At 40.5% G+C, this 11,274-nt stretch overlaps 1 protein-coding gene across 1 annotated transcript in view; it reads left to right on the top strand.

The window, feature by feature from the left end:
• The window catches only part of Prkci (protein kinase C iota), a 73,646-nt gene that overhangs the window by 38,118 nt on the left and 24,254 nt on the right, over positions 1-11,274 (top strand). Inside the window, exons 3-7 of the mRNA XM_028762147.1 lie at positions 161-250; positions 2,502-2,552; positions 7,622-7,707; positions 9,310-9,450; positions 11,154-11,208. Coding sequence (XP_028617980.1) covers positions 161-250; positions 2,502-2,552; positions 7,622-7,707; positions 9,310-9,450; positions 11,154-11,208 — 423 coding nt within the window. The remainder of the gene's footprint in view (positions 1-160; positions 251-2,501; positions 2,553-7,621; positions 7,708-9,309; positions 9,451-11,153; positions 11,209-11,274) is intronic.

Genomic DNA, 11,274 nt, shown 5'->3' with positions numbered 1-11,274 from the left:
TGTGTGTGTGTGTGTGTGTGTGTGTGTGTGTGTGTGTGTGTGTGTGTCCTTTTGTGCAACTAGAAGTGGATGTGACATCATCTACAGAGGGAAAGATGTCTAGGGCAGTATCTAAGCATCTGAAGGTTTGAAGACTGAGCTTTACTTTTTGTGGTTTTAGGAGACCCGTGTACAGTGTCTTCTCAGTTGGAGTTGGAAGAGGCTTTCAGGCTGTATGAGCTGAACAAAGATTCTGAACTCTTGATCCATGGTAAGAGAGACATCACTTGACTCCCACAGCTCTAATCTAAACATAACTCTGGCTGTTGTTGACCATTTAAAGACAGTCTAGATGTCATTTATTATGTGTCCCCTCATCCCTATGTAGTTCTCCTTCAGATTCTTTCTCCTGTAGTAGAGCAGATAAAACAATCATGCTTCTTATAGTCTAGGAGAAATATTTATGTAGGAGAAATGCTTATCTGTGTGTAGTCTTTTAGGATACTAAAATGTGATCTCTCATTGTTTCACAACTTAAGACAGTCCTGCACAGCTTTAGAAGTCTTATTTGGGGTGGGGGCAGTGGCTACCCTTTTCTGGTGTAAAATTTTAAAATGTTAAGAGAAATGATTAGTTATGCCAGCAAGTAGCACCTGCCTGTTACCCTACAGCTTGAGAGGCAGAGCCAAGATGGCCCACGGCAGCCTGATGGACATAGAGAGCCCATGTCTGAAACAAGCGGGAGCTGAGATTTAAACTCAGTTGTAGAGTGCTTTCCTGGCATGGTGCTAGGACTGATAACCTGTTTCTGTTCTGGGTACTCTTCTTCATTGTGGCCCCACAGAGTACATTAGCTAATAAGATGTTCTTCTTTATGAAATGGTTTATTTGGAAATTTCCAGCCAGGAATATATGCTTATGCTTGGGATTGGTACTATTCCTGGTATTAATTCATTCTCTAATCGACTGCACATCTTTTAAAAACTCTGATTTTTGTCATTTAATTCTTTGTCATACAAAAGTTCTATGAGAATTTAAAATATAGTAGTTTCTTTAATGATCAGAATTTTTTTTCACAGTATTGAAAAGGAAGACGTCAAAGTATCTTTATTTGTCGATTAAATGATTCTGTGCATGAAGCACCATAAACTCCACCAGAAAACTCTTACAGTTGATAAATACATTCATCAAAGTAGTAGTATACAATACTAACAAGAATCAGCAGCCCTCCTATAGGCCAGCAACAACAAGTATAGGAAAATAATGATCAGGGAACACAAGCCCATTTTAAAAAGCTTCAAAAATACTTTGGAATAAGTATAAACAAATAATTGAAAGACTTTTACAATGCAAAATTTAAGAAACTGAGAAAAGAAATTGAAGAAAATACGAAAGGATGGAAAGATTTCTCATGCTCGTAGGTTGATAGTATTAACATTGTAAATGTGGCCATCCTACCAAAAGCGGTCTCTAGATTCAACCCAACCTACATATGAATTCCAATGAAAATTTTTCTCAGAAATTGAAAAAAAAATTCTTAAATTTCATTTGAAAACAGCAAGGAATCAGAATAGCAAAAACAACCCTGAGCAACAAACACTAACAGAGGCATCACCATCCCTAGTTTCAAATTATACTACAAAGCTTCAGTAATAAAAATATTGGTATTACCATAAAAACAAGCACAGTGATAAACACAATTTTTATTTAAGGACCACACTATATAAGCCCACACTATTTATTATAGCCTCCTAATTTTTCACAGAGTGGTTAAGAATACATATTAGAAGGTAGCATCTTATAACAACTTGCTGGTCAGATTGGGTAATAACGTGTAGAAGAACAAGGCTAGATGATCTCATCTGTACCAAACTCAACTCTAAATGCATCAAAGACTTTAAATCTTGATATGGGACAAGACTTCTCAGTGATGCAACTGCTTTGAGTTTCTCCCTGATCCTGTAACCCATCACCCAAGTACATAAACTCTATAAACTGATGGTCCTAGCCCGCCCAAAGGAAAAAAAAACAACAAAATAAAACAAAACAAATGAATAAACAAACAAACAAACCTAGCCCAATTAGACAAAAGGAGACTCAAAGAAACCCTAAGTAACTCAGGCTATTGCAAAGGCTGTTGATTGTTCTCTAAGGCACTACTGCTGAAGATGACAGCAACACTTATGTATCTCAGTGAACTGGTGCCTACCTGCAGCATTCACCCCTACTGCCTAGTGTTCATGGACCAGAATTTTTAAAAGTGATCATTCACAAGGATCTAGAATTAGTAATTCAAACTTCGAATGTGTTACCTATAGACACATTTATTTTCACAGAAACTTACTTTTAAAAACAAAACAAAAAACAACAAAACAAAAAACCAGAGAGCCTTTAGTAGACTAATACCAGCCACATGGTGCCTCCGGTGTCTCAGGGCACTTGATATTTGTGTTAATTTTAATTTCATATGGTTTGTATTTTATAAATATGCTGTTAATTAATTTCAGTTTATTTTCTTTCAGTATTTCCATGTGTACCAGAGCGTCCTGGAATGCCTTGCCCAGGGGAAGACAGTAAGTGTTTTACTGCTCTGCACACTTGAAGAGTTGCTCACAGTAAAAAAATACGATTTTTGTTTTGTTTTTTGACACAAGGTTTTTGGCTGTCTTGGAACTCTCTTTCTAAGACCAGGCTGGCCTCCAACTCTGAGATCTACCTGCCTCAGCCTCCTAAGTGCTAGGATTAAACACGTGTACTTCCATGCCTGACTTAAGAAATAGAACTTTTAGTTTGTTAGATTTATTCTGTGTCTTCACTCTAACTTAAAGTATATTACAACTGCCTAAGCTATGCTTTTGATAAACGGAACTCACCTGGCTATAGCTTACCTGATGGTCTGTTCTTGTATAGAAGGGCATGTGACTCGGTACTCCATTTTTAATAGGGTTATTTAATCTAGAGTCTAATTTCTTGAGTTCTTTGTATATATTGGACATTAGCCCTCTATCAGATGTAGTATTGGTAAAGATCTTTTCTCAATCTGTTGGTTGCCGTTTTGTCCTATTGACAGTGTCCTTTGCCTTACAGAAGCTTTGCAATTTTATGAGTTCCCATTTGTCAATTCTTGATCTTAGAGCATAGGCCATTGCTGTTCTGTTCAGGAACTTTCCCCTTGTGCCCAGGTATTTGAGGCTCTTCCCCACCTTCTCTTCTATTAGTTTCAGTATATCTGGTTTTATGTGAAGGTCCTTTATTCACTTAGACTTGAGCTTTGTACAAGGGGATAAGAATGGATCAATTTGCATTCTTCTACATGTTGTCCTCCAGTTGAACCAGCACCATTTGTTGAAAATGCTGTCCTTTTTCCACTGGATGGTTTTAGCTCCTTTGTCAAAGATCAAGTGACCATAGGTGTGTGGGTTCATTTCTGGGTCTCCAATTCTATTCTATTGATCTTCCTGCCTATCTCTGTACCAATACCATGGAGTTTTTGTCACTATTGCTCTGTAGTACACCTTGAGGTCAGGTATGGTGATTCCCCGAGAAGTAAGTTCTTTTATTGTTGAGAATAGTTTTTGTTATCCTGGAATTCTCAACTGAGGAAACTCAAATGGCCAAGAAGCACCTAAAGAAGTGTTCAACATCCTTAGTCATCAGGGAAATGTAAATCAAAACAACCCTGAGATTCCACCTCACGTCAGTCAGGATGAATGGCTAAGATCAAAAACTCAGGTGATAGTAGATGCTGGCGAGGATGTGGAGAAAGAGGAACACTCCTCCATTGTTGGTGGGACTGCAAGATGGCACAACCACTCTGGAAATCAGTCTGGTGGTTCCTCAGAAAATTGGACATAGCATTACCTGAGGACCCAGCTATACCATTCCTGGGCATATACCCAGAAGATGCTCCAACATATAACAAGGACATATGCTCCACCATGTTCATAGCCCCCTTATTTATAATAGCCAGAAACTGGAAAGAACCCAGATGTCCTTCAGCAGGGGAATGGATACAGAAAATGTGGTACATTTACACAATGGAGTATTACTCAGCTATTAAAAACAATGAATTTGAGAAATTTTTAGGCACATGGATAGAACTAGAAAGTATTCTGAGTGAGGTAACCCAATCACAAAAGAACACACATGGTATGCACTCACTGATAATTGGATATTAGCCCAAAAGCTTGTCATACCCAAGATGCAACTCACAGACCACATGAAGCTTATGAAGAGTCCTTCTTAGAAGAGTAACAAAATACTCAAGGGAGCAAATATGGAGACAAAGTGTGGGACAGAAACTGAAAAAGGGGCCGTCTGGAGACCTTTCCACCTGGGTATCCATCCTATGTGGAGTCACCAAAGGCAGATGCTGATGTGGATGTCAGGAAGTGCGTGCTGACAGGAGCCTGATATAGCTGTCTCCTTAGAGGTCTGCCAGAGTCTGACATATTCAGAGGCGGATGCTCACAGCTAACCATTGGACTGATCAAGGGATTCCTAATGGAGAAGTTAGAGAGAAGACTGAAGGAGCTGAAAGGGTTTGCGGGCCCCATGAGGAGAGCAACAATACCAACCAACCAGAGCTCCTAGGGTCTAAACCACCAGCCTGGGAGCACATAGGGAGGGACCCATGGCTCCAGCTGTATATATAAGGGAGGATGGCCTTGTGGGGATAGGTGAGATAGGGTATCCTTGCTCCCATGAAGGCTGGACGCTGAGTGTGAGGGAATTCGAGGACGGGGAGGTAGGAGTGGGTGGGTGGGTAGGGGCACACCCTCATAGAAGCAGGTGGAAGGGAGATGGGATAGGGGGACTCTGGGAGGGGAATGAGGAAAGGGGATGACATCTGAAATGTAAATAAAGTATCCAATAAAAAGGGGGGGGCATGTGGCTTCGTGTTTTTAAATTTTGGGTGTTTCCAAATCTGTGGAAATTTTGCGACATCTTTGAAAAAAAAGGATACCTACATATCTCTTGTCCAGATTTAACAGTACTCCCTTAGCATTTTCCGCATGCCTGTCTGTACACATTTGCATGTGTTCTAACTCTCCTGACTCACTAGTACAGCATTACTCGGTCACTGTCTGTCTACGCTTCCTGTATCATGTGAAGTAATGGACCCAACACTCCGTTCTAGGCGCCATTGTAGACGCCACATTGTTAGCAGTTGGTGTGAAATCTCATTTTCATTACGGTTTCAGCACATATCCAGGACTTAAGAAGGAAAAAGAGTAAATGCTTTGCTTCAAATCACATGAAATTTCCAAGCATAAAATTTTAATTCTGCTGGTTCTCATGGTAAGAGAGTGAGAGCCATGCTGGCTGTCTTACAGAGCTGCTGCGACAGTGGTTGTCTTCTGTGACAGATGATGTTGTACCATAGCCTGTCCAGAGTTCCCTGTCCATCCCCATCCATTTTAGGTTTATGGTATCCTTTCGAGAGTAAAATGTAGTTCCTGGGCTTCCCACTGTGCTGCACCCTCTTTACCTTTTGAAATGTAGTGGTGGAGGTCTGGTGCCACCGTTTGCCCACAACGTAAATATTAAACTGGAGTACAGAGGAAAATTGATAACTATGACTGTGGCCTCTTGGTCATTTAAACTCCTAGACAGCAGTGAAATATTTAAATTTGAGGTACATAAGCTATTTCATAAGCCTGTGTGGTGAGCAAAAATGTGCTGGCTCTTGGTAGGAAATGTTGGTTTTGCACAGAGTATTAAGTGTTAGCAGTTTTGCACAAGGCTTCTACAAGCGTTCAAGGGTTTGTTCCCCAGCTCTGCAATGAGAAAAAAAATATTTCTAAAAGCATTGTAGCTGGGACTTTCTACTTTAACTTGAAATGGTAAATTCAGTGCTACATCTGCTTTAATGTAGTTTAGAAATGTCCCCTCCTATTACCTACCACTGAGGAATGTGCACATTACAGTGTCTCCAATGTCTAGTCGACAGTACATGTCACAGTGTTTGATAGCCAGATTACAAATGGATTAGATTTGATTATTTAGAACCTCTGCCTATGCGTTGTAGGAATGAGACATGGCTCAGAGGTTAAGAGCCCTTGTTGCTCTTCCAGAGGACCCATGTGGTTCACAGCTATTTGTAACTCTAGTTCCAGGGGATCCGACTTCTCCTCCGTGCCTTCATAGTGCTAGTCATACGCATGGTACACTTACGCACATCCAGACAAAGCACTAATACACATAAGAAATAAACAGGAATAGTAACATTCATATAAAACCCCAGGAGTGGGTGAGGCCTATGGCTGAGAGGTAGAATGCTTATGTAACTCATGTGAGGTCTTGGGTTCAACACCTAGTATTATACCAGAAACGAACCAAAAAGGATAAAAGTTTGTTGTAGATAAAGTTATGTAAAATATCACTTACAAATAACTCACATGAAGTAAAATGTACCTCACTACTTGTAAAGGTAATTATCTGTAGTAGGTGCTCACATTGGGACATTTGTGTGCCTCTTTGATATAATACCAGAAGAAAAACATAACTATCTTGCTATTTATAGTTTTAAGATTTATTTTATTTTATTTTATTTTAATTTTTATTTTTATTTTTTTGGTTTTTCGAGACAGGGTTTCTCTGTATAGCCCTGGCTGTCCTGGAACTCACTCTGTAGACCAGGCTGGCCTCTGACTCAGAAATCCACCTGCCTCTGCCTCCCAAGTGCTGGGATTAAAGGTGTGCGCCACCACCGGCCGGCTGATTTATTTTATTTTTAATTGTGTGTACATGTGTGCACAGATCAGTGCCTGAGAATTTGAGAACATCAGATCTCCAGTCTCCCTCCTCTGCGTGCTGTAACTGGAGTTACAGACACTGTGAACTGCTTTTGACTAGGTTCTAGGAACCAAACTCAGGTCCTCTGCCCCAGGAGAGCTTAACAGCAGAGGTATTTCTCTAGCCCCTCTTCCCTTTAAAGGTAGCTCTGTATTACTTTTGCCAAAAGTATTTAGCACTGACTCCGATCACCAAGAGACAGACAAACCTGGACATGGGACATAAACACACTGCCTAAGGCGTGAAGAAGACAGATTAGAGCGAGTGCTTTGATTATATGGAGACCAGCCAACCGGACAGACAGACAGACAGATGAGAGACCATGGGCAGTGACTTGCTCCTGATTAGGAAATGGCAGCTTTGAGAGACACTTTTGGAACAGCTAAACTTTATGTATGAGCTTTATATTGAGTGATACTAAAGTTAATTTTCTAAGACACAGCAGTTACGTTTGTTATTGAGGGTGGCTAGAGTGAATGCCCTGAGATCTTACTTTCAAGTCATTCGGAGGAAAAAGGGACTTTTGTTGGTCTTTATTCATATTTGTTTGTTGAGAAGTTGGATAGACAGAAGAATAGTAGCTGTAAGATCAGATGACGGGTGCTAGCAGGCATTCCCTCCTTCAGCTTGTTTCTGTTTTTCTCAAACATTAAAGGGAAGTCTCTAGAAGAGAAGGGATACTAATTGCTCTCATCCAGTCCTTTAGCAAACCTGTTTTTCAGTTTCAGTTTCTAGTTTGCATCTCTATTTTTTTTTCCCAGCAATAAGTGTTATGGAAAACTCAGGTTTAATTAGGTGGCTTTTATTCAGACTTTCTCTTTTTAAACTTTAAATCTCTCTTCAGAATCCATTTACCGCAGAGGGGCACGCCGGTGGAGAAAGCTGTATTGTGCAAATGGCCACACTTTTCAAGCCAAACGCTTCAACAGGGTAATCTTATTTTATTGGATTCTAATATTTGGAAACATCTATTTTTATTTTTATTTTCCTTTCTATGAGAGATAGTTTGTTATTAAGTCTTGATAGTCCTTTTAACAGAAGTAAGCAACAAGGCCTTGGTGCCCCATGCTGTGGGGCCTTGTACCCCATGCTGTGGGCCCTTGCACCCCATGCTGTGAGGCCTTGCACCCCCTGCTGTGGCAACACCTCCAGTTTTCACAGCCCTTCCTCTCAGTGCCCAGCACTCTGTTGCACTCACAGCCTTCCCTCTAAAAATGTCTCAGGTTTCTTGAAAAAGGTCAGGACCTTTTAAAATTCTATGAATGAATGTCATTAGTCTTAGGTTAAACTCCTAATGTCTGCTCCTTATTGTCAAATGAGTCTGAAAAAAAAATGTAGGTTTTTGGAATTACAAGAAAATTATGTTTAAATACATTCAAAACAGGCAGAAATTATCAAAGTTTATTGTGTAAGCCCTGGAATCTCACTGTTTAGAACAATGATAGTAGCAAACACTTGGCCAGCTCTTATTATGTATCTGTCAGTTTTCTGAGGGCTTTACCTGTGTTTGTTCACTAAATTCTTGCAACAACCCTGTGACATAGGTACTATATATTCCCATTTTATCGATGAGAATAATGAAGTTGAGTCCTGTCTTAGATGTTTCAGCCACTAAGTGCGAAGGTGGGATTTGAGAACAGTCTGCTGACATAGCCTGTGTCTACTACCCCAACCCCAGCCCTTTTCTGACGCAGGTTCTTACTGTGTTACTGCAGTTCTAAGTATATAGCTGGAGTTAGCCTAAAACTCATGACAATCCCTCCTGTACCTCAGTGCTGGGAGTGCCTGGCTTAACTTCTTTGATAACCATACATTTATGGATTTAATTTCTACAATTAACACCATGTCCTAAACTCATCAGTGTAATACAGATGAATGCCTAGGGTCCCCACCTCACTACGGCTTGGGGCACCAAGCTCTCTAGGAGAGCAGGGCTTTGGCTTGCTCTCTGCTATGAGGCTGCCTGCTTTATTAGCCACCTTTTTCTGTGTTCATCACTAGGACATTTTTGTGAAGATGAGAATTTTTTGAGTTTGACATTGAAAGCAGCATGGTTATATATTCACTATCTCTTTAAAACCTAGTCTTGTTTATTTTTCACTGGTCTTCAAAAGCCTTTGAAGAAAAATTATACGTGAGGAAATTTTGTTTTGTTTGATTTTTGCCATAGGCTGACAACTGATGTCATGATGAGAGGGATTTAATTAGAAAAGAAAAGCCACTTGTTTTTAAATGTCTTAGGTTTGTTTGGCTGTTTTGAGACCAAGTCTCACTCTATAGCATTGACAGGCCTGGAAGTCACTATGTAGACCAGGCTGGCCTTGAACTCTGTATGCCTCTGCTTCATGAATGCTGGGATTAAAAAGCATAATGAGTAAACTGTTGGGAAATAACTGGGAGACAGGTTATGAAACCCTGGTGTGCCTGGAACTCCCAGTAATCCACCTGCCTCCGCCTCCTGAGTGCTGGGACTGAAGGTGAGGGCCAACACACCTGGCTGTGATAAAGTCATCTTGAATTTACTCTCTGCAGCGCGCCCACTGTGCCATCTGCACAGACAGAATCTGGGGGCTTGGACGACAAGGATATAAGTGCATCAACTGCAAACTGTTGGTTCATAAGAAGTGCCACAAGCTGGTCACAATTGAGTGTGGGCGGCATTCTTTGCCACCGGTAAGGCATGGGGCTTTTGTTTGTTATATACATGTGTAGCTCCTTCACTTAACAAGATTGAAACAGGAAGTATTATTCTAGAACTACATCTCAGAAAATACAGTGTGTAGGAGGTCTTTACATCCCACTTAAGGAAGCCATGGAAGTCTTGAAACTGTCTATATATAGCTTATCATTTTGGCATAATAGTATATGTCTTGGCCATACGTTATTATTCTGTCCCTTATGATTGAACATTTGGATAGTTTTCTAGGTTTTTCTATAAAGAAAATCATAGTGAACTTCTGGCAAATAAATCTTAATTCCTTAAAGGTCCAGTAGTAGAGTTACTAGGTTAAAAGATACACATTTTTAGAAAAATCAGAATGTATTTTATATTGTCCAGTAGGATGATTATTCCATATTTATTCATAGAACCTTGTTCTTGGCGCCTTTCTGTTGTGCTGAACACCAAGATTAACAGCTGCTTGGGGAGGAGAGGACTCACCTGGCTTGTGCTAGCAGGTGACAGTCAGTCAGTGAGGGAAGGCAGGCAGGAGCTCACGTGAGAACTCAGAAGCTGTGGAGCAGTGCTCTCTCCTGCCTCCTCTCACGTGCATGCTCAGCTGCCTCTCTTAGATGGCCGGGAGAGGACCATTCACAGTGGGCTGCCCCTTCTGTACGGCCAGCTGTCAAGAAGAACTACCTGGGAAGTCCTAATGAGGAATTATGGAGAATGGATTCTTGGGTGGTGAGATGGTTTTGCTGAGGCAAAAACCCCAGAGTGGGCCTGGGGGCATGAGTAGAGAAGACTGCAGGCCTGCTTGCGTCCATTCCTCTGATGCTGTCACTGTGGCTGTCATGTCACTCACTAGCGGCTTAGTGCCTTCCATGGCTCTCCTTGATGGTGGACACAGCCTGGAATTCATTGTTAACCTCAACTGAGTTGCTCATTTGTTGGTATATTTTATCACAGCAGCAAAAATGAGAGTTTTCTTGAATAGTCTTAGTTGGTGTACACACATATAGAAGGAAGGAGGTAACCGGAGTGAGCGAGTGTCTGAGATGTCACGGTGGGTACTGAATCCATGCTTAGCATGAAGGCATCCTAAAGTTAGAGCTGCGTAATTAATTAGGAAGAACCTAATGCTCTTCCTCTAGTTGACTTGTTCTGATGCTTACTAACCTTGCATCTTATACAGGGCTGGGTAAGTCTTGTCCCTGGGGTGCTAGCAGGGACTTGGTTGAGTCTATGTCCCAGAGATTATTTGTTCTTGTTTTCTGGCCCATTGATATTTTTGAGTATATACAGAAAAATCGGAAACCTATAAAATATTGTGTATAGATTTAAGAAGTTTATAGAATTTTAATGCCACCTCTGGATCAAAGCAAGAACCTTTCTGCCAAAGATTTAAAATGCAGCTCAAAGAGAAAAAAAGATAATTTCAAAGGTAGAATCACAGTAGATAGTTCAGTTTTATTTTCAGTTGACCTGTGTTTCTCTTTTTTTTTTTTTCTATAAAAGTACAATATCATGTCATTCATAGGACTATTTTATGGCTTTATAGAGTCAAGTATTATAACAATAATGTCATTCATGTCATTTAGAGTTTTTCACATTTAAGTTTTACTATGATACATATCATTGAAATACTGTCATTTCTGGAGGTTTTGGGAACCTCCAAAAAGAGTTTTTAAGTTACTGTCTTTGGAAATGTTTGTAGGAACCCATGATGCCAATGGACCAGTCATCCATGCATCCAGACCACGCACAAACAGGTGAGTGTGAGTAGGGCTGCTTTCTTTCTTTCTTTCTTTCTTTCTTTCTTTCTTTCTTTCTTTCTT

Source organism: Grammomys surdaster, unplaced genomic scaffold (assembly GCF_004785775.1).
Source record: "Grammomys surdaster isolate TR1022 unplaced genomic scaffold, NIH_TR_1.0 62, whole genome shotgun sequence".
Taxonomy (NCBI): Eukaryota; Metazoa; Chordata; class Mammalia; order Rodentia; family Muridae; genus Grammomys; species Grammomys surdaster.
This window is presented reverse-complemented; position numbering and strand designations above follow the sequence as displayed.